A 24,065-nucleotide genomic window follows, 5' to 3' on the forward strand; every position below is an offset into this window, starting at 1 on the left:
CACTAGAACTAATTACACAGAGGCCACACCTACTCCACTAGAACTAATTACACAGAGGCCACACCTACTCCACTTGAACTAAATATGCAGAGGCCACACCTACTCCACTAGAACTGAATACACAGAGGCCACACCTACTCAACTTGAACTAAATATACAGAGGTCACACCTACTCAGCTACAACTAAATACACAGAGGCCACACCTACTTAACTAGAACTAAATATACAGAGGCCACACCTACTTCACTTGAACTAATTACAGAGGCCACACCTACTCCACTTGAACTAAATATACAGAGGTTACACCTACTCAGCTACAACTAAATATACAGAGGCCACACCTACTTAGCTACAACTAAATACACAGAGGCCACACCTACTCCACTTGAACTAAATACACAGAGGCCACACCTCCTCCACTTGAACTAAATATGCAGAGGTCACACCTACTCAGCTACAACTAAATACACAGAGGCCACACCTACTCCACTTGAACTAAATATACAGAGGTCACACCTACTCAGCTAGAACTAATTACACAGAGGCCACACCTACTCCACTTGAACTAAATACACAGAGGCCACACCTACTCCACTTGAACTAAATATCCAGAGGCCACACCTACTCAGCTACAACTAATTACACAGAGGCCACACCTACTCCACTTGAACTAAATATACAGAGGCCACACCTACTCAGCTAGAACTAATTACACAGAGCCCACACCTACTCCACTTGAACTAAATATACAGAGGCCACACCTACTCCACTTGAACTAATTACACAGAAGCCACACCTACTCCACTTGAACTAATTACACAGAGGCCACACCTACTCCACTTGAACTAAATATGCAGAGGCCACACCTACTCCACTAGAACTAAATACACAGAGGCCACACCTACTCCACTTGAACTAAATATACAGAGGCCACACCTACTCAGCTGGAACTAATTACACGGAGGCCACACCTACTCCACTTGAACTAAATACACAGAGACCACACCTACTCCACTTGAACTAAATATACAGAGGCCACGCCTCCTTCACTGGGATTGTGACTTTTGCCCACTACACACTGTTCTGAAGGCTTATGATTGATCGATGAAGATGACTTAAACTTGGATTATTTAAATTTTTTTATAGATGATGTCATAAACTATCCATCGACTCTTGTTTTGTTGCTGCTTAGTGATTCTGATTTCCATGGCTACAGCATTAATGCTGATTTATTTTCAGTTACATCAAGTTTCAGGCTGTCGATCCTCCACCTCTATGCACCATGTATACAGATGTATGTAGATAGGATGACAAAAATTTACCCGACTAGCACTACAGAAAGCGTTCCAGCGTTATTCTGAGGTTCTTCATAAGGAGTATCTCATCTATTTCTTCATCAGCCCAAGCCATGAAGTGTTGGGTGCCGATTAGTTCATTACTCAGATCTAGAGCACTAACTAGCGTCGGAAAGAGCTATATATAACATCAGGCCTCTGGTACACACATCAGATAGCCTCCCACAGGGGGTGAAAGATAGCAAGCGTGAACGAGACAGAGCGTAACAGAGCAGCATGACAGGCTGAGAAAGAAAGAGTGGAGCGGTAAATATGTGTACACATTATTACAGACAAGGAACGGGTAATGTTGAAACAGATTATGTTTATGAAGAAAGATGTTATGATACAGTGTGTGTGCAACATGTGAGAGAGGAAGGAAGTCAAGAACACACACACACACACACACACATATACATACACTCTCAGAAAAAGGGTACTAAACTGTAACTTTCCTAGTTGCTGGAAAGTGCACTCGAAAGTACGACTCGGGTACCGTTAGTTCACCTGAAAAGTGGGCAGATCGGACCTGTACAAATGACTTAAAGCAGATAATTGGACGCTGTATCTTCAATTCATGTAGTTTTTTTGAGAAAAGCTTGCACAGATTTTCCACCCATTTTCCCGTTGCACCTCGTAAAAAAAAAGAATTTGAAATATCCGATCTTAGAACGCATGAAATGCTTTGCTCACTGGTGACCAACTTGGCACCAAACCGTCTAGATTTTTACTAAAGAACAGCATATGATGGCACAGGAAGGCACTCTGAGCTTGAGCACAGAATGTTTATGAGACGTGTTTATATTCCGGATCGGGCTGATGGATCACTTAAGCACAAGTGCTCTTTCATCATAAATCTATCATAAGAGGATCTTCCTCGTATTGTATTTTCTGGCATGGAGAACACACTATTGCACGGTCTGTGACAGGATATTTACCAGGATCAAATCAAAGCTTTAAAGGTAATACACACATGCACTCAGTTAAAAGATACAGTACTAAAAAGTACAAAAGTGGTACCCTCGATGGTTCCACTCCACATGTAAAGGTTATGTTTAATGCCTTTGGTCCTGAGAGTGTACACACTCCACATCCCTGTATGCATGATGACTTTTATAAAAGGGGTGAATTATTAAGAGCACACACACACACAGTGAATTTAGATTTCCCTCATGTACACTTTCCATTTGCATCTCTCTACATTATTTCCCAAAGTCATTTGCAAAACAAATCCACGCAACAGCATACGAGTGTCAATACCAACTAAAGATTTAAATCTCTCGCTTCAAATAATTATGAAACAGGTGTCTTCAATTTAGGAAAACGGTGATAAATAAATATGTATGAAAGCCTGTTTCCGCCAGCATAAATGAGTAGGTTTCTCATAAGTCAGAGATCTTATACTTCTCATAATTATGACTCATAATAATTATTTTTAATCACAGCTACAATAGTATTGTCAAAATATGAGAAATATCATAATTATGACTTTGTATCTCATATATAAGAAAGTTTCTCAGAAATATGGCTTATTATCTCATAAACATGACTCATTATCTCACAAATATAATAAAAGTTTCCCATAATTATGACTTTGTATCTCAAATATCAGAACATTTCTCATAATTATGACTTACTGTCTCATATATAAGAAAGTTTCTCATAAATAGAACTGAGTATCTCATAATCATAAGACAGTTTCTCATAATTATGACTTTCTATCTCATAATAATCATTTCCAATCATGTCTACATTAGTATTGTCGGAATATGAGAAATATAATTATGACTTTGTATCTCAAATATAAGAACATTTCTCATACTTATGACTTATATTCATGAGATAGTAATACAGTATAGTCATAATTATGACACAGCATCTCATAAACATGACTTCCTATCTCAAATATAAGAATCTCATAAACATGACTTACTATCTCATAAATATATGAAAGTTTCACATAAATATGACTTACTATCTCATAAGGCTTATTATTTCACAAATATAATAAACGTTTCTCATACTTATGACTTAGTATCTTATAAACATGGCTTTCTAGCTCATAAATATAATACAGTTTCTCATAATTATGACTTACTATCTTATAAATATGACTTACTATCTCATAAATGTAAGAAAGTTTCACATAAGTGTGACATACTATTTCAAATATAAGTTTATCATAATTATGACTTAGTATCTCATAAACATGACTGCCTATCTCATAACTATACAAAAGTTTCTCATGGTTATGACTTATCTCATAAATATAATAAGCATTTCACATAATTATGACATACTACCTTATAAATATAGTACAGTATCTCATAAACATGACTTACTACCTCAAATATAAGTATCTCATAAACATGACTTCCTATCTCATAAATATAATACAGTTTCTCATAATTATGACTTACTATCTTATAAATGTGACTTATTATCTCATAAATGTAAGAAAGTTTCACATAAGTATGACTTACTATCTCAAACATAAGTTTTTCTTAAACATGGCTTACTATCTCACAAATATACAAAAGTTTCTCATAATTAAGACTCACTGTCTTATAAATATGACTTATTATCTCATAAATCTAAGAAAGTTTCACATAAGTATGACTTACTATCTCAAATATAAGTATCCCATAAACATGACTTCCTATCTCATAAATATAATACAGTTTCTCATAATTATGACTTACTATCTTATAAATGTGACTTATTATCTCATAAATGTAAGAAAGTTTCACATAGTATGACTTACTATCTCAAATATAAGTTTTTCTTAAACATGACTTCCTATCTCATAAATATAATACAGTTTCTTATAATTATGACTTACTATATTATAAATATGACTTATTATCTCATAAATGTAAGAAAGTTTCACATAAATATGACTTACTATCTCAAATATAAGTATCCCATAAACATGACTTCCTATCTCATAAATATAATACAGTTTCTCGTAATTATGACTTACTATCTTATAAATGTGACTTATTATCTCATAAATGTAAGAAAGTTTCACATAAGTATGACTTACTATCTCAAATATAAGTATCCCATAAACATGACTTCCTATCTCATAAATATAATACAGTTTCTCGTAATTATGACTTACTATCTTATAAATGTGACTTATTATCTCATAAATGTAAGAAAGTTTCACATAAGTATGACTTACTATCTTAAATATAAGTATCCCATAAACATGACTTCCTATCTCATAAATATAATACAGTTTCTTATAATTATGACTTACTATCTTATAAATATGACTTATTATCTCATAAATGTAAGAAAGTTTCACATAAATATGACTTACTATCTCAAATATAAGTATCCCATAAACATGACTTCCTATCTCATAAATATAATACAGTTTCTCGTAATTATGACTTACTATCTTATAAATGTGACTCACTTTCTCATAAATCTAATAAAGTTTCACATAAGTATGACTTACTATCTCAGAATTATGAAATAGTAAGTCATTATTATGACATAGCTAATAAGTCGGTTATAGCAGGCTAGTATCTCATTATTATGAGATATAAAGTCATCACTATGAGATTTGTCCTATTGTAATGACCCACTGCTCTGTGCTCACGGAACCGGTCTCACCGGACTCGATAAAAATCTGAATGCAGATGTTTAACAGAAATGTCACAAACTCCAGCACTACATCAGTACGTTAAAGTTGTAACGGTGGTAACTATGGTAACGCACGGTATCGTCCAGTCGCGTGCTGAAAGGATGTTTACTGGATTAATGTGCTGTAGATGATGTTATAAGATGAAGTTGCATTACTGAGCGTGTGGGAGGTTAGCTACCTCTTTAACTTCCAAGTTTATAAATAATAAACAATAATAACAACAGTACATGAGGCGACAGAATAAAGGTCTGTATGTGTAACTTACTTTGGCCGTCGAATTTGCGGATGATGGTGTCCAGATAGGTGTTCTGGAGAGCGACGTGTCCCCGCCGCACGGGCATGATGACACCGGGGAGCAGGAAGAAGACGGAAAGAAGCGAAATGTCCCGGTGCTGTAAGTCACTTCCTTCACGGTCAGCCAGCAGCGGAAGCGGGTGAGAGGAGATTAGAGCGCATGCTGGAGAAGAACCGCGTTAAACCGCTGAGGAAGAACAGAGAGAGAGAGAGAGAGAGAGAGAGAGAGAGCGCGCGCATGGGAGTTGTTGCGCGACAGAAATGTCACCGAGTTCCGGTTGCCAAGGCGATGAAAGAGCGCGCTCGCGACAGGATTTGTGAGAACTTTCTCTTTGATCTTTAATAATGAGGAGTTTTAAGTTTTAATCAAATAATTGATTACCTCTTTGACTGATTGATTGATTAATTAATTAAAGAATAAAAGGTGTTCTACTTGAATCCTGAGTTCATCCGAAAGAATAAGAAATTAGATTTAAATAGAATTTAAAAAAAAAAAAAAGACAAACTGAATTAAAATGTTTGAGCGCGAGACCGCCGGAAACAGCTCCAACATACATCCAAAACAAACCAGAACAGTTTTAATCGCCTCATGACGGAGACCACATTTAGACTGGGGAGAGTGAGCTCGATCCAGCTGTCACTTTCTGACACAGTCCAGATGCGCACTCGTCACCTTAACATCTCTATCTCTCTCCCTCCCTCTCTCCCTCCTTCTCTCTCTCTCTCGCTCTCTCCCCATCACCATTTCTCTCTCTCTCTCTCTCTCTCTCTCTCTCTCTCCATCATCACCATTCCCATCTCTCTCTCTCCATCACTATTTCCCTCTCCCTCTCTCTTCATCACCATTCCCATCTCTTTCAATCACTATTTCCCTCTCTCTCTCATCACCATTTCTCTCTCTCTCCATCATCACCATTCCCATCTCTCTCTCAATCACCATTTCCATCTCTCTCTCTCTCTCTCTCTCTCTCTCTCTCTCTCTCTCTCTCTCAATCACCATTTCCATCTCTCTCTTTCTCTCTCTCTCTCTCCATCATCACCATTCCCATCTCTCTCAATCACCATTTCTCTCTCTCTCTCATCACCATTTCCCTCTCTCTTTCTCTCTCTCCCCATCACCATTTCTCTCTCTCCCCCATCATCACATTCCATCTCTCTCCATCACCATTTCTCTCTCTCTCCATCATCACCATTCCCATCTCTCTCTCTCCATCACCATTTCCATCTCTCTCTCAATCATTCCCCCCTCTCTCTCCCTCTCTCTCTCCCCATCACCATTTCATCTCCCTCTCAATCACCATTTCTCTCTCTCCCCATCATCACCATTTCCATCTCTCTATTACTATTTCCATCTCTCTCTCTCTCTCTCTCTCTCTCTCTCCATCATCACCATTCCCATCTCTCTCTCCATCATCACCATTCCCATCTCTCTCTCTCCATCATCACCATTCCCATCTCTCTCTCTCCATCACTATTTCCCTCTCCCTCTCTCTTCATCACCATTCCCATCTCTTTCAATCACTATTTCCCTCTCTCTCTCTCTCTCTCTCTCTCTCTCTCTCTCTCTCATATCACCATTTCTCTCTCTCTCTCCATCATCACCATTCCCATCTCTCTATCAATCACCATTTCCATCTCTCTCTTTCTCTCTCTCTCTCAATCACCATTTCCATCTCTCTCTTTCTCCATCATCACCATTCCCATCTCTCTCTCAATCACCATTTCTCTCTCTCTCCATCACCATTTCCCTCTCTCTCTTTCTCTCTCTCCCCATCACCATTTCTCTCTCTCCCCATCATCACATTCCCATCTCTCTCCATCACCATTTCTCTCTCTCTCTCTCTCTCTCCATCATCACCATTCCCATCTCTCTCTCTCTCTCCATCACCATTTCCATCTCTCTCTCAATCATTTCCCCCTCTCTCTCCCTCTCTCTCTCCCCATCACCATTTCATCTCCCTCTCAATCACCATTTCTCTCTCTCTCCCCATCATCACCATTTCCATCTCTCTATTACTATTTCCATCTCTCTCTCTCTCTCTCTCTCTCTCTCTCTCTCTCTCTCTCTCTCCATCATCACCATTCCCATCTCTCTCTCTCCATCATCACCATTCCCATCTCTCTCTCAATCACAATTTCTCTCTCTCTCCATCACCATTTCCCTCTCTCTCTCTCTCTCTCTCTCTCTCTCTCTCTCTCTCTCTCTCTCTCTCCATCACCATTTCTCTCTCTCCCCATCATCACCATTCCCATCCCTCTCCATAACCATTTCTCTCTCTCTCCATCATCACCATTCCCATCTCTCTCTCCATCACCATTCCCATCTCTCTCTCCATCACCATTTCCATCTCTCTCAATCATCACTTCCCCCCTCTCTCTCTCTCTCCATCACCATTTCATCTCCCTCTCAATCACCATTTCTCTCTCTCTCTCTCCCCATCATCACCATTTCCACCTCTCTATTACTATTTCCATCTCTCTCTCTCTCTCTCTCTCTCTCTCCATCATCACCATTCCCATCTCTCTCTCTCTTTCTCTCCATCATCACATTCCCATCTCTCTCTCCATCACCATTTCCATCTCTCTCAATCATCATTTTTCTCTCTCTCTCTCCATCACCATTTCATCTCCCTCTCAATCACCATTTCTCTCTCCCCATCATCACCATTTCCATCTCTCTCTATTACTATTTTCATCTCTCTCTCTCCATCATCACCATTCCCATTTCTCTCTCCATCACCATCTCTCTCTCTCTCTCTTTCTCTCTCTCTCTTTCCCTACCTACTGTATATTTTGTTTTTCTACTGAAAAATAAACTTTTTTAACCCTAAATTCGGTACAAACTCTAACATCGAACACAATTCTCATCCATCATGGACCTCCGCTGCTTTGGTATTAGACTAGGCTATATACATATATAAATTGCATCCAGGTGTCAGAGAACCTGCCTCCATTTTCCAGCTAGTTATGATGGAAACTCCTAGGCAGCTAAATGATATCTTCTACAGTGTTAACTTTATTTTGAGAATTGGATCAGAATTATCCCTCCTGGAACTAAAGTTGCCGTTGTGTTTTGTAGGCTCATGGGAAAAGCTTGTAGGTGAACGTATACTTCAATTTGACTGCTAAAGTCCAGGCTATAGAAGGGTTTATTAACCCTTTGATGCAAAACATATGCACACCCCTTCTAATGCACAACATGGGTCAAAAATGACCCGCATTCATTTTCCAGGTTATTTCATGCTGACTGAGTTTTTCTTTGCTCTATCTTTTGAAATCAATTTATGTTATGATTGAATATTCCAAGTATTCTTTAAATATATTGTTTTTAATTACCACAAATCATTAATTTAATTTTTTCTTTCCTACTTTATGAACAAAAATACTTTTTATATTACTACACATGGGTCATCCAAGTGTGATTTAAAATTAAATGTCTTAATACTATAATAATAATTTGTTTCAAGTAATTACTTTAGCAGTGAATGGGGCCAGTTATTTATTTATTAACTATGTAGTTAGCTAAGCCAACTACAATAAAATTAGCTAACTAAAGTAGAATATGTCGACAGCTCGGTAGCTAATAGTAATTACTTGTAACTTTCTGACAAGTAATCTACTCACTCTCAAGGGAACCTAAACATAATCAGTTTTTTTCTAAGGTAATGTTAGAACAATTGAAAAACATTACTTGCATGTATGAGATGGGCAAAGGGCGCTGTGCTGAGCTGTGAAATGTCTGCCACGAGCACAATTCACAGTTCCCACCGAACGCTGGAGTAAATGCATGCGGGTCGTTTCTGACCCATGTGTGTAAACTTGATGTAGAATTACAAAAGCTGTGCTTGTTCATAACTTAAGAAAGGAAAAATAAAAATGATGATTTGTGCTAAACAAAAACAAGATATTTACTGCATATTTGGAAAAGTAAATGACAAAATTAATTTATTTCAAAAGTATATCATAGAAACACTCAGCCATACATGAAATAACCTGGAAAATTTTTGACCCATGTTGTGCATTAGAAGGGTAGTGATACAAAAAGGTTTTTTATTCAAAAAGTAAGAAAGGAAAAAATAAAATAAGGATGTATGATGATCAAAAACAAGTTAATTGAGGAATACCTTGAATACTGAATGATGGAATTAATTTATTGCAAAGATATAGAAGATAAAAACTCAGCCGGGTCACTTTTGACCCATGTTTTGCATCAAAGGGTTAATCTTCTGGGTGGAAGGTTAATCCAGAGACTGGTTTAGGTCCAGTTCCCAATGCAGCACTCAATTATTCCCTCAATATACACCATCTACCCACCAAGCCACTTCCCCCTCTGATGACCTCTACTTGTTGCCAGTCCCATCATTCATTAATAAAGAAGACATTACATTACAGGCATTTAGGAGAGGCTCTTATCCAGAGCGACGTACAACATACCTAGAGCAGCCAGGGGTTAGGTGCCTTGCTCAAGGGCACTTCAGCCATTCCTGATAGTCCAGGGAATCGAATCAGCAACCTTTGGTATCAAAGCTGCTTCTCTAACCATTAGGCCATGGCTTCCCCATCATTCAGCACCAGTAGCCTCTGTTCCAGAGCTCACATACTGCCTGATTTATTTAATGGGAGTGGCTCTGTTCCTATCCACACATCTTCCAATTTATATCAAAAATCCAGTTTCAAAGAAAAGATTCATATTACTTGTTATTGGTCAGATCCCAGCTCAGTTCCCTTGTTTGATACTTGCTGGCTCACATCCCTTTTGGTAGACTCTTTATGGTGTTGTTTCTGAAGACCCAAAAGCCCTGTGGAACTGGTCCAGCTATTTCACATGCAACAGAGCTAGCCTAAACTTCAGCCTCAGCACCTGGTATCTCTGCTCAAGCCCTGCTCAATCTTACATATCAAGTTCAATCCCTGGTCCAGGCTCTCTAACTACTTCTGTTACCAGTCTATTCTACCAATCCTTCCATTGCACCAGTCTCTGATGCTGCATGGTCAATGATTTTGTGCCAGAGTATGTTGGTTTTGTTACTCTTGATTTAGCCTCTGACACTGATCTTTAGGTCTAGCCTTAGTTTTCAACTAAGTCACCGGTTCCCAACCATGGTCCTGGTGTTACCCCTTGTCTTGCACAATTTAGGTTTTTTTCACCACTCCAAAAACACCTTACTTAACCAATCTTGAGTTAAAGTAGCTGTGTTAAAGCAGAAAAAACTAAAAATTTTGCAGGACAGGAGGTTCTCTGAGACAAGCCGTTGGGAACTTGTAGTGTAAACTAAAATCTGCTCCTGATCTATTTGCAGCCACACTTCCACTCACTGTCAGACTCGGACTTTGTCTCAGACAGTTTCTCTGTCATTGCCATGGTTTTGTCACTGGTCTAAGGACTCCTGCCTCCATGGATTCAGTCTATGGTAGCCTAGACGTGACAGTACTACCTGGTGTTCTGGAGGATGCAGTACCATTGCCCATGCACTCTTGTGGTTTTTGTCACGTTAAGATTTCCCGTTTCACATTATATTTTCACATTATATTTAGGGCCTGAGCACCAGAGGTGCGTGGCCTCTGGTGTCCACCAGAGGGCGCTGCACCAAGGTGCAAGGCCCTATTGTTTTCCTAAGGATTTTTTTTCTTCAAGACATGGACATTTTTGAGGTAGTTCCCATGGGTGAAAACTCATGAAATTTGGTACACATATCAGTCCTGGCCACCGCTACTCAGGGATAGAGGCTTGGCCCCAGGTGTGTCTGGGGGACTCCATAGCACCCCACATGTCATCGATATTTTTGCCTGGTATATAGTTTTACTTATCCATGTCAAATTTGGTAGGTGTGTGGGGTGCCCCAAGACAAACAAAATTGTAATGTACATCTTATTAGCCATACTCAGCAGGAAGTGAGTTATTTTTGATTTTGTGCATTTTGACACGTGTTACATTTTGACGTTCTCCTCCTAGGCAGTTTGTTGGATTCATGCCAGATTTGGTAAACCGGAGGGACTCAGGCCCTTCATTGCTGCTTGCAGCTATATTCCCAAATAGGATCCCTGGCAATCTAAAAGCATTTATCAGAAATTCAAAATGCCACTTCTGTTCCTCAGGAAAAGGAGAGGAGATGAGGAGGTCTCTGGGGAATCAAAACAGAGAACTGCCCTGAATAAAGAGCTAAAGAGAACGGCAGAGTGCAAGAGTGTGAGGACACTTGAAAAAGAGAGACACACTGCACGTGAGCTGAGAACGCCAAAATAGGAAAAGAAGAACATACGATAATGGCCGAAAATGGGAAAAGAATATGTCAGAAAACAGTGGGACAAAAAAATAAGGTTAGAATTTAATAGGTACAAAATAAAAAGAGAAAATAGGAGAATGATGATGATCAAGAAGTCTTCAATCACCAGCAACAACCACAATCATTCTCAGGGTTGAACTGGGGATGTGCAACCTACTGTGCCACCGTACCACCATCCAAATTAGATTGGCTTCAGAAAAAAAACAGCTAAAGGTCAGCAGGACAGTTTAATTAATTATTCTGACATTTGTGGAACAAAATGGGACACACAGACACATATAGTACAAGAAAGGTCAGAATAGAGAACTACCATGTACATAGGGGATTTTTTTTTTAATGAGGATTAGTTGAGAACCCAAGTGACTTATGTAAATGATTACTTATTACAAACACAATCTTACATTATATAGTTTAAGCAAGGAATAAAACATGGGGTGTGTTATAGGAAAATAATCACCAACAGGATTTAGAACCCCGATTCCAAAAAAGTTGGGACAAAGTACAAACTGTAAATAAAAATGGAATGCAATAATTTACAAATCTCAAAAACTGATATTGTATTCACAATAGAACATAGACAACATATCAAATGTCAAAAGTGAGATATTTTGAAATTTCATGCCAAATATTGGCTCATCGGGGCGGCACGGTGGTGTAGTGGTTAGCGCTGTCGCCTCACAGCAAGAAGGTCCTGGGTTCGAGCCCCGGGGCCGGCGAGGGCCTTTCTGTGTGGAGTTTGCATGTTCTCCCCGTGTCCGCGTGGGTTTCCTCCGGGTGCTCTGGTTTCCCCCACAGTCCAAAGACATGCAGGTTAGGTTAACTGGTGACTCTAAATTGACCGTAGGTGTGAGTGTGAATGGTTGTCTGTGTCTATGTGTCAGCCCTGTGATGACCTGGCGACTTGTCCAGGGTGTACCCCGCCTTTCGCCCATAGTCAGCTGGGATAGGCTCCAGCTTGCCTGTGACCCTGTAGAACAGGATAAAGCGGCTAGAGATGAGATATTGGCTCATTTGAAATTTCATGACAGCAACACATCTCAAAAAAGTTGGGACAGGGGCAATAAGAGGCAGGAAAAGTTAAAGGCACAGAAAAGGAACAGCTGGAGGACCAAATTGCAACTCATTAGGTCAATTGGCAATAGGTCATTAACATGACTGGTTATAAAAAGAGCATCTTGGAGTGGCAGCGGCTCTCAGAAGTAAAGATGGGAAGAGGATCACCCATCCCCCTAATTCTGCACCGACAAATAGTGGAGCAATATCAGAAAGGAGTTCGACAGTGTAAAATTGCAAAGAGTTTGAACATATCATCATCTAGAGTGCATAATATCATCAAAAGATTCAGAGAATCTGGAAGAATCTCTGTGTGTAAGGGTCAAGGCCGGAAAACCATACTGGGTGCCCGTGATCTTCTGGCCCTTAAAGCCAATTTATGCTGACAACGCAGTCCTCACAGATAGCGTTGCAGATAGTGTCTGCGTAGCCCCCCCACCTTCGCAGACGCTCTGCACGCACCTCCCAAAAATTGTGACCACCGCAGAAGCCTCGCAGACAGCGTCGCAGACAAGAGGGCTCTGATTGGTCCACTCTACATCCGCTGTACACGCACTTCCGCTTCCCTACTTTCCCGGTTTGGTTTGGTTTCACGACCGCCATTTTTAAAAACACGAGCGAAGATGGAGCAGCACGAAGAGCGGTTGATCGAGGAAGTGAGGAAGTACGTACATCTATACGACTCCAGTTCTAGTCATTAAGTAACCGGAGGATAAACACTCCACTAACCACACCCACCAACTACTCCTAGTGATTTAGCGACTTTGCGCCCCCTTGCGTTGTGGCAGTGAATAACATCGCGCACGCCTATTACTCCCCGCTCAACGATAAATTACAACTGTCTGCGAAAAGCTATCTGCGAAAGCCTTGTCGCAAGAGCATGCAGAGGCCTTTAGACAGCACTGCATCACATACAGGCATGCTTCTGTATTGTAAATCACAAAATGGGCTCAGGAATATTTCCAGAGAACATTATCTGTGAACGCAATTCACCGTGCCATCCACCGTTGCCAGCTAAAACTCTATAGTTCAAAGAAGAAGCCGTATCTAAACATGATCCAGAAGCGCAGACGTCTTCTCTGGGCCAAGGCTCATTTAAAATGGACTGTGGCAAAGTGGAAAACTGTTCTGTGCTCAGACGAATCAAAATCTGAAGTTTTTTATGGAAATCAGGGACGCCGTGTCATTCGGACTAAAGAGGAGAAGGACGACCCAAGTTGTTATCAGTGCTCAGTTCAGAAGCCTGCATCTCTGATGGTATGGGGTTGCATTAGTGCGTGTGGCATGGGCAGCTTACACATCTGGAAAGACACCATCAATGCTGAAAGGTATATCCAGGTTCTAGAGCAACATATGCTCCCATCCAGATGACGTCTCTTTCAGGGAAGACCTTGCATTTTCCAACATGACAATGCCAAACCACATACTGCATCAATTACAGCATCATGGCTGCGTAGAAGAAGGGTCCGGGTACTGAACTGGCCAGCCTGCAGTCCAGATCTTTCACCCATAGAAAACATTTGGCGCATCATAAAACGGAAGATACGACAAAAAAGACCTAAGACAGTTGAGCAACTAGAATCCTACATTAGACAAGAATGGGTTAACATTCCTATCCCTAAACTTGAGCAACTTGTCTCCTCAGTCCCCAGACGTTTACAGACTGTTGTAAAGAGAAAAGGGGATGTCTCACAGTGGTAAACATGGCCTTGTCCCAACTTTTTTGAGATGTGTTGTTGTCATGAAATTTAAAATCACCTAATTTTTCTCTTTAAATGATACATTTTCTCAGTTTAAACATTTGATATGTCATCTATGTTCTATTCTGAATAAAATATGGAATTTTGAAACTTCCACATCATTGCATTCCGTTTTTATTTACAATTTGTATTTTGTCCCAACTTTTTTGGAATCGGGGTTGTATGATTTTGGGGAGCAAATAACTGGCAACTGACAGCCAGAGAAAAAGGAATCCTTTGACCAAAACTCACACAATATTACTTTAAAAACAGAGCTCACTGGAGCTTAATGAGTACCTCAGCTCACCCAAAATCCCAAAATTTTGTGGACACCAGACCATCACACCCATATGTGTTTGTTGCACATCCCATTCCAAATGTAATCCCTCCTTTGCTGTTGTAATAACTGCACTCTTCTGAGAAGGCTTTCTACTAGATTTTGGATCATGGCTGTGGGGATTTGTGTGAGGTCAGGCAGTGATGTTGGGTCAGGTTCCAGTTCATCCCAAAGGTGTTCAGTGGGGTTGAGTTCAGTCAGGGGTCTGTGCAGGACACTCGAGTTCTTCTGCTCCAACCTTACCACGCCATGTCTTCACTTTGTGGACAGGAGCAACGTCATGCTGGAACAGGTTTAGGCCTCTTAGTTCCCTTCAGTGGAAGTTGTAATGCTGCATCATACAAAGACATTCGATACAATGACGTTCTTCCATCTTTTCATGGAAACAGTTTGGGGAACAACCATATATGGGTGTGATAGTCAGGTGTCCATAAACTTTTGGCCATATAACCTTTAGTAAGAATTGCTGATGTGATTTAAGATATCTACACTCACTGGCCACTTTATTAGAAACACCTGCTCTTCTGTTTGATGCAGTTCTCTAATCAGCCGATCCCTTGACAGCAGCACGATGCATCAAATCACGCAGATACAAATCAAGCACTTCAGTTAATGTTCACTTCAAACATCTGTCTGTCTGTCGCCGCCCTCACAGTTGAGGGTCAGCGATCCAGGAAGCTATCAACTAGCTTTTCTCATGTGTGATTTATACAGCGGTCTCAAAAGTAGCCGGTCACCGGCGGCAAATCGCCGGCTATGGCTTGTTATGCCGCCGGCTATTGTCAGTCGAGTCACAAAATTTAATATTAAATATTTCTGACAGCAAAAAAAGTTGTGAACGTAAATTACATCCACTATGTCATGTATGCCCGTTGCCGCGTCAACTGTGTTTACATCCTCGACACGAGTCCAGCCATTACTGCCGCCTGTGTTGCCAGATTGGGAGGTTTCCCGCCCAATCTGGGCGGTTTTGAGTGCATTTTGGCGGGTTTTGAACATATTTTGGGCTGTAAAACGTCAGCAGTATCTGGCAACATATTTTTACTTAATACAAGAAATTAATGGATGCCAATGTTTTTGCCAAAATGGTATTTTATTTTCCACTGTTTAGGCAGCTTCAGCATCATACAGTGAGATTCTGTTCAAATTGTTTTTTTCTTCTATGAAGCCTGAGCCATTTATTTTATTAGTTTATAATTATTGTTTAATTTAGTCTTCAGGAGAGACTGCCTGCACACAGTACTAGTATTAATAGTTTTTTTTTTCTTACATGAAAGCTGAGGCATTTATATTATATTTTAAGGTAACTTCATGTTGTGCTGTGAGGTTCTATGCACTTTAACTTTTGAACCAACAGGTGCATTTGGATAAGTAAAGCCTATTTTTCTGCATTTTTGTAGTCCTGGTAATCTTTTATATTGGTAAAGTTGTTTATAGGACCATTTCTCAGTGTCTGTTTTTTACTCAATAGTTTTTCAGTAATAACTTAATATTTAACATATCACTCAATTTTAAACAACCCCCGCGCCTCCCCCATAGTCTCCAAAATTTCTGTGGGAAACACTGGCGTGCGTAACAACGCTAATCAAGCTTAAGCTAGACGACCCGCCTCAAATACCCGTCCCGGGTAAATGTTATCCCAATTTTAGATGGCCTGTTCCAAACCATCCCGCCCCATGAAAAATTCGTACTTGCATATCTCTCTCTATATCTATCTATCCATTCATCCATCTATATATAATATAGATATATATTATATCCCTGCACGCTTTGCGTGCATTATGTCTGCCGCTGGCAGACATTTTACCATTTTGCACCCTGCTGTAAATTATTTGTACCCTGCTATTCTCCCAAACTTTGAAGCCCCTGTTTATAGCACACCAGAAGGACCCAAACCCTCATCGAGCTCTCATCTGGCCCAGTCGCCAATGGGGCTTGAACCCAGAACCTTCTTGCTGTGAGGCGAGAGTGCTAACCACTACACCACCATGCCGCCCATTTAAACATCAGAATGGGAAAAATTGTGATCTCAATTTTTGTGTGACTTTCTTTCACTGTGGCATGGGTGTTGGTTTGAACCAGATAGACTTGTCTGAGTATTTCAAAAACTGCTGATCTCCTGGGGTTTTCACACACAACAGTCTTTGGAGTTTACACAGAATGGTGCAAAAAACAAAAAACATAGAGTGAGTGAGAGAGAGACAGTTCTGTGGGTGGAAAGTAAACAAACGCCTTGTTGATAAGAGAGGTCAGAGGAAAATGGACAGATTGGTTCGAGCTTTTTTGCCAGGAAGGATATAGCAACTCATATAATCACTCTTTACAGCTGTGGTGAGCAGAAAAGCATCTCAGCATGCAACAGCAGAACAGAAGAACACATCGGGTTCCACTCCTGCAGCCAAGAACAGGGATCTTAGACTCAACAACAAGTTCCTATTAAAATGGCCGGTGAGTTTATATACACTCTTGAATTTGGTAATTTGGTATCACCATGTTGATATTAGAAAACTCATTTGAAGCAAATACATAAAGATTTAGCTATGAGTTTATGGAAAAGGTTCAGTGTGAATAGATTTCCTTCACTTGCTAGAAACATTAGTGTAATCTCATCTCATCTCATTATCTCTAGCCGCTTTATCCTTCTACAGGGTCGCAGGCAAGCTGGAGCCTATCCCAGCTGACTACGGGCGAAAGGCGGGGTACACCCTGGACAAGTCGCCAGGTCATCACAGGGCTGATACATAGACACAGACAACCATTCACACTCACATTCACACCTACGCTCAATTTAGAGTCACCAGTTAACCTAACCTGCATGTCTTTGGACTGTGGGGGAAACCGGAGCACCCGGAGGAAACCCACGCGGACACGGGGAGAACATGCAAACTCCACACAGAAAGGCCCTCGCCGGCCCCGGGGCTCGAACCCAGGACCTTCTTGCTGTGAGGCGACAGCGCTAACCACTACACCACCGTGCCGCCCTACATTAGTGTAATAACTCAACAAAATATTTCAAACATTTAGACGTTTCGTTGCTCATTTGGCTGACATTTGACCCCAATTTTTTTATTTAGTTAGTTTTTTTCCCCAAAAAACATTTGTGTTACCTCTTAATTGCAGTGAGTGCATTCTACCTCACCTAGTTTTGGATAATCCGCTTTGCATAAAGCGTCTGCTGAATGAATAAATGTAAAACATGGTTTCAGTGAGAGTCCAGAGTGGAAAATCCTCTGTCCTCAGCCATCCTCCCCTCGTCCGCCTGATGAGAGAAGTGCTTTATCTTTTCCACATACCTCCAGCTGCACAGACCCATACCATAGCTCTGGTACAGATAACTCCATTCTATACACTCCAAACTCCAACACCCCCCTACACACACACACACACACACACACACACACACGCATGCCTGCAGGATAAGAGTGGGGGCATACTGTCCATAATAAAAAGAAGTCACAATAGTCACAAACGTAGTCACAATATGTCCTGAGAGCACAAATTCACACTGCAAGTGTTCAGATAAACAACCTGCAAAATATTTAACAGGGTCTCCAGGGTCACACTGTCGGAGAATGGATTAGTTTTGTCTTAGTTGCACCTTCACTGTGAAGTGTTTCCCGTCTCCTGGGGTGGATAATCACTTTGTTCGTGTGTACAGCCTGACACTTCTGCCCTGTGTGTGAGTGTTAGTGATGGGAATTCTGGCTCTGTTCAGTGAGTCAGATCATTTGGTTCAGTTCGTCAATCAGAGTCGACTCTTTTGAGTCCCTAACGACTCATTTAAAAAAAAAAAATTAATTCTCATCCAGACCAAGACAAAAATATCCATGTTTCAAGCCCAAAGGACATGTGCTGTTTGGACAGATGAAGAAATGAAAGTTTAATTTAATTTAATTTAATTTAATTTAATTTAATTTAATTTAATTTAATTTAATTAACAAAAGTGACATCATGCATAAAGCACATATCGATGATAAATTAATTCATGTCCAGATGATGAAAAGGTGTCCATTCAAACATTTTCTTTAAATTACAAAGAAAGAAAGAAAGAAAGAAAGAAAGAAAGAAAGAAAGAAAGAAAGAAAGAAAGATACGCAGAACCAATTTAAAGAAAGAAAGAAAGATAAGTAGAATCAATTTCAAGAAAGAAAGAAAGAAAGAAAGAAAGATAAGTAGAACTAATTTAAAGAAAGAAAGATAAATAGAACCAATTTAAAGAAAAAAGAAAGAAAGGTAAGTAGAATCAATTTCAAGAAAGAAAGAAAGATAAGTAGAACTAATTTAAAGAAAGAAAGATAAGTAGAATCAATTTCAAGAAAGAAAGAAAGAAAGAAAGAAAGAAAGAAAGAAAGAAAAAAAAAATAAGTAGAATCAATTTCAAGAAAGAAAGAAAGAAAGAAAGATAAATAGAACCAATTTAAAGAAAAAAGAAAGAAAGGTAAGTAGAATCAATTTCAAGAAAGAAAGAAAGATAAGTAGAAATAATTTAAAGAAAGAAAGATAAGTAGAATCAATTTCAAGAAAGAAAGAAAGAAAGAAAGAAAGAAAGAAAGAAAGAAAGAAAGAAAGAAAGATAAGTAGAACTAATTTAAAGAATGAAAGATAAGTAGAATCAATTTCAAGAAAGAAAGAAAGAAAGAAAGAAAGAAAGAAAGATAAGTAGAATCAATTTCAAGAAAGAAAGAAAGAAAGAAAGAAAGAAAGATAAATAGAACCAATTTAAAGAAAAAAGAAAGAAAGGTAAGTAGAATCAATTTCAAGAAAGAAAGAAAGATAAGTAGAACTAATTTAAAGAAAGAAAGATAAATAGAGCCAATTTAAAGAAAGAAAGATAAGTAGAATCAATTTCAAGAAAGAAAGAAAGAAAGAAAGAAAGAAAGAAAGAAAGAAAGAAAAGTAGAACTAATTTAAAGAAAGAAAGATAAGTAGAATCAATTTCAAGAAAGAAAGAAAGAAAGAAAGAAAGAAAGAAAGAAAGATAAATAGAACCAATTTAAATAAAAAAGAAAGATAAGTAGAACCAATTTAAAGAAAGAAAGAAAGAAAGAAAGAAAGAAAGAAAGAAAGAAAGAAATATAATAAACGCTCCTCTGTGCATCAGTTCTCAACGTTCATATGAAAACAGAGTCGACTCGAACTGAATGGTTTGTAAATGACACATTACCGGAGCCTCCAGAGAGATAATGAGAGAAAGATGAGGACACACGGAGGGAGGTTTAATCCAGAGTGATGGCACTGGGGTGCTGGAGTGATGTGTCAAGAGGATTCTGTGTGTGTGTGTGTGTGTGTGTGTGTGTGTGTGTGTGTGTGTGTGTGTGTGTAAGCAGTGCTGCAGGATCACACCAGGGTTAAATATGAGGAGATGTCTGATCACTGCTCCTCTGTTCTCTTTCAGTAAACTCCTGTCCTGAGAGCTCTGTATCACAGCGTCTCTGATCTGCACGCCTGAGATGCCAAGTCTCTCTCTCTCTCTCTCTCTCACTTCAGATAAGACTTTTCCCTCACCCATGAAAGAGCAGAACAGCCATATGATGTTTGGAATGTGCTGATTATCAGATGCGAATCAGCATGTACTCCTGAGCTTAATTTGTTGATGAAGTCGTGGGTCAGAGGTGTGTCTTCACATGCCTGAAAATGCTGTATAGAGGATATTACATGGTCAAGCAAATATCTGAAGTTTATCTTCATGTGGTGAATATCACAAATGAGTGAAGCGAACAAGTGAAAATATTTTCAATACGAGAAGATAAACATCATATCTTCACGCCACCGTGTAATTTTGACCATGCCTGTCTAATCAGCGAGAAAACACTGGAAGAGACGTCATCAGAGTGAAATATCAGGAATTATTATACACACAGGACACTTTTTCGATGGAATAAAAGCATGTGTTCTATTCCCTTCTAACGGGTTTTATTCATTTGGTTTGATAGCATGCAATATTGTTAGCATATCGCTTATACTATGTGTATTACGTCACTCTACCCAATGAAGAATGAGGATTGAATATGGTTTACGATATTGCATGGTTGTCAAGACAACATGATGTCACATGTCGGAGACGTAAAACTTCCGCGCTAGCGAGCGGCTGGAACAATTTGTAAACAAAAATGGCCGCCAGGTTTGCTTCGTTAAATACGGAAGATTTTGAGAGAATTTTGAAGAGAAAGACGCACTGAACACCTGAAAGGAATGTGTATGTATAATTAGGGCTGGGCGATTTTACGATTACGATGTTATTCACGATATAAAATCTCTACGATTAGAAATTAGACACGTACGATATGCCTACGATAAGCCTACGCCTTCAATAAAATTACTTCATCCGAAGTTTTGACAGACGCGCGAATAGCCAATCATAACTAAACAGTACCGCACGAACCAATCAGTTGGAAGAGAGCCACGTCAAGTTAGGTTGCGTGCACACACAAACACACACACGTGTAGCAGCAACGCACAGCATGGCTGTGGTGAAGTTTGCAGGAGCGCGGCATTTCTCCAACAAAGCGATTATAACAGGGTTCCCGCGGGGTTTTAAAAGGTAGTTAATTAAAATAGGCTAAATTATGGCCAGTAAAAAGTAGTAAAAGGTAGTAAACGTAATCTGACGTGGTAGTAAATTTTTTTGACCCCCATCCAACTGGGCCTATGTGTTTTCTAATTCGTTTAATTAACCTGCATGCCATAATATCCATAAATTACTACATTTGGGCGAATTTATTTTTATGTATCGAGGAGGACCGCAGTGAGGAGTTGGTGGCGCATGCGCATTGAATTCCAATAACGGTCGAATCCAGTATAAATTTATACCAGAGATTGTTTAGTATGAGACTGACTTTGTTTATACGGCTCTAGTCGAATCTATCTGTTGACCCGACTGGCGACATCTGCACAAGAATTAAACAATGGGGAAATGCAAATTTTCAGACCTCTGGCTGGAGGAACCTGATTTTAAAGACTGGCTAAAGGTGGTAGATGGCAATCGGCGAGAGGCGCTCATTGAAAAGTTGATCGAGGCACATGTAATGCGTTGTGTGTGCACCATTTGAGGCATCCAAAATGTGATGAGCAAATCTGTTGAACTGTTCAAATGATTAAGATTAACCCTCTAAAACACTGATCTCTGGGAGGAAGGTGCTGACTCTGCCCACGGGCCTTCACGACTACAGGACTGGTGCAAATGACTATCTTAAGCAAACTTGGCAATGTGTTGAGAGACTGCCAAAATAGGGCTTGGGTTATGTGTGTTTTGTATCTTTAGGGTGTGTGTCTTGTCTTTGTCATGTGTGTGTGCACTGTGTGTGTGTGTGTGTGGGGGGGGGGGGGGGGTTCGTGTTTGCCATTTGACCTGATCTAAATGTAATGAGTTGATGTACCTAAGCACATAAGATTTTTTGTGCAAATCTGTTCACCTGTTCAAAAGATTATTCCACAAACAAAATGTTGGCCATCTTGAAAGTGTTGGCTGACAAAATGTAATCAGATCTTGTACCTAATGTGAAGTGTTGACACACAAGGTTTAGTGCAAATCTGTGTACCCGTTAAGAGGTTATGGGCCACAGTTTCACAGTTCAATAAAATTATAACTTGTATGTGGAAGTTTGTTTTCTTTTATGCAAATATGCATTACTCCATGTGTAGCCCTAGCAATGGGAGGTTCTATTATGCGTCCAAAGGGAAAGAGTTACACTACCGGTACGTTCAGATTTTCTTTCTATCTTGTCTCATCAATCCAACTCTTTGGGTAGAGTTGTCACTAACTTATATGTAGCACATTCACTTGGACTAACACATACACTCAAAGATTACCTTGTTAAATTGTGAGAAAATGTCCAAATCCAAATTGTCGCTGTGGTAGTAAAAAAAATTGTGAAGGTAGTAAAAAGGTAGTAAATTCAACATAAAATATCTGTAGGAACCCTGTATAAAAATGAGCGAGAAGCCGACTGACCGGGGTTCTGAACAGGAAAGTCAGAGCACTGCCCTGGAGGACATCGTTGAAAAGAAGGGCCAGAGATCTTCGGTTGTGTGGAGGTATTTTGGATATTTAAAATCGGACATACAACAAAGTGTTACACAAAACCTTAAACACACTGACGTACAAGATTGCACTTTTTTTCTCCTTACAGCATAAGGTTTACACATCAATATGTCTTTTATGTTTATTTGAAAGCTGCTAGAATTTGCACAATTGATTAACAATGGTATATAGTTTTTATTTTTCAGTTTCAATTTATTCATTTGAACAAAAAGAACAAAAGAATGTGCATCCAGTTTGTTTTGGTTCTGTGAAACTTGAAGGCTTGTTAAGCTATTTTTGTTAATTAGGAAGGAACTACTAATTTGTAATGTTCATATTTTGAGCAGAAAATTAAAGAAAATACAAAAATGGTGATTTGATTTATATCGTGATATATATCGTTATCGAAAATTTTGAAAAAATATATCGTGATATAATTTTCTCTCATATCGCCCAGCCCTATGTATAATAATAATAATATTGGCTGGCTTTTTTTCGTGGTATATCAGATATATTCCATTCAGCTACTCATCTTCAATTTGTTCAGTATCATGCTAGCTGAATGGAATATATCTGATATACCATGAAAAAAGCCAGCCAATATTATTGAAATATGTCACTCAGATCCGTGATGTATTTTGCATGAAAAATGCAAGTTTTTCAACATGAGAAGATAAAGTTCATATCTTCAAGCCAACATGTGATTTTCTTTTTATTATATCAACACATTCACAAACAAAAAGTCCCCAAATTTATCAAAACAATTCATCAATTTCCTCGATGAATTGTTCCCATCAGAACAGGAAAAATTGTGATCTCAAAGTGTGACTTTCTTTCACTGTGGCATGGGTGTTGGTTTGAACCAGATGGACTGCTTTGAGTATTTCAGAACCTGCTGATCTCCTGGGGGGGTTTTACACACAACAGTCTCTCCACCGAATGGTGCGAAAAACAAAACATCAAGTGAGTGAGCGACAGTTCTGTGGGTGGAAAGTAAACAAACGCCTTGTTTATAAGAGAGGTTAGAGGAAAGTAGACAGACTGGTTCGAGCTTTTTTGCCAGGAAGGATATAGTAACTCATATAATCACTCTTTACATCTGTCATGAGCAGAAAAGCATCTCAGCATGCAACAGAAAATGGAAGACCACATTGGGTTCCACTCCTGCAGCCAAGAACAGGGATCTTAGAATCAAGAACAAGTTCCTATTAAAGTGGCCGGTGAGTGTATATTAACTGTGTTAAGTGAGATCTTTCTCCAAGGATAACCAGGGTGGCTGACATACCCCTTTTCCAACAAGGGTGGTTTGGAGCTGGTGCCATTTCAACAGCCAGGAAAACTGGTT

The 24,065-nt window shown here is 39.4% G+C and overlaps 1 protein-coding gene and 1 long non-coding RNA gene across 3 annotated transcripts in view; one reads left to right on the plus strand and one right to left on the minus strand.

Annotated features, from left to right (window-relative positions):
• The window catches only part of kcnh6a (potassium voltage-gated channel, subfamily H (eag-related), member 6a), a 115,990-nt gene extending 110,454 nt beyond the window's left edge, over positions 1-5,536 (minus strand). The window contains exon 1 of the mRNA XM_060902098.1: positions 5,259-5,536. Within this exon, the coding sequence (XP_060758081.1) occupies positions 5,259-5,334 (76 nt within the window). The 5' untranslated portion in view covers positions 5,335-5,536. The remainder of the gene's footprint in view (positions 1-5,258) is intronic.
• On the plus strand, positions 1,539-22,001 carry LOC132868861 (uncharacterized). 2 transcript variants are annotated; one of them, XR_009650892.1, is made up of 3 exons: positions 1,539-1,602; positions 17,027-17,148; positions 20,096-22,001. It is a non-coding gene; the product is annotated as an uncharacterized LOC132868861 (long non-coding RNA). The 2 variants fall into 2 exon arrangements; XR_009650891.1 differs by lacking the exon at positions 1,539-1,602 and adding an exon at positions 5,262-5,604.
• Positions 22,002-24,065: the final 2,064 nt, after the last annotated feature.

Source organism: Neoarius graeffei, chromosome 20 (genome assembly GCF_027579695.1).
Source record: "Neoarius graeffei isolate fNeoGra1 chromosome 20, fNeoGra1.pri, whole genome shotgun sequence".
Lineage (NCBI taxonomy): Eukaryota > Metazoa > Chordata > Actinopteri > Siluriformes > Ariidae > Neoarius > Neoarius graeffei.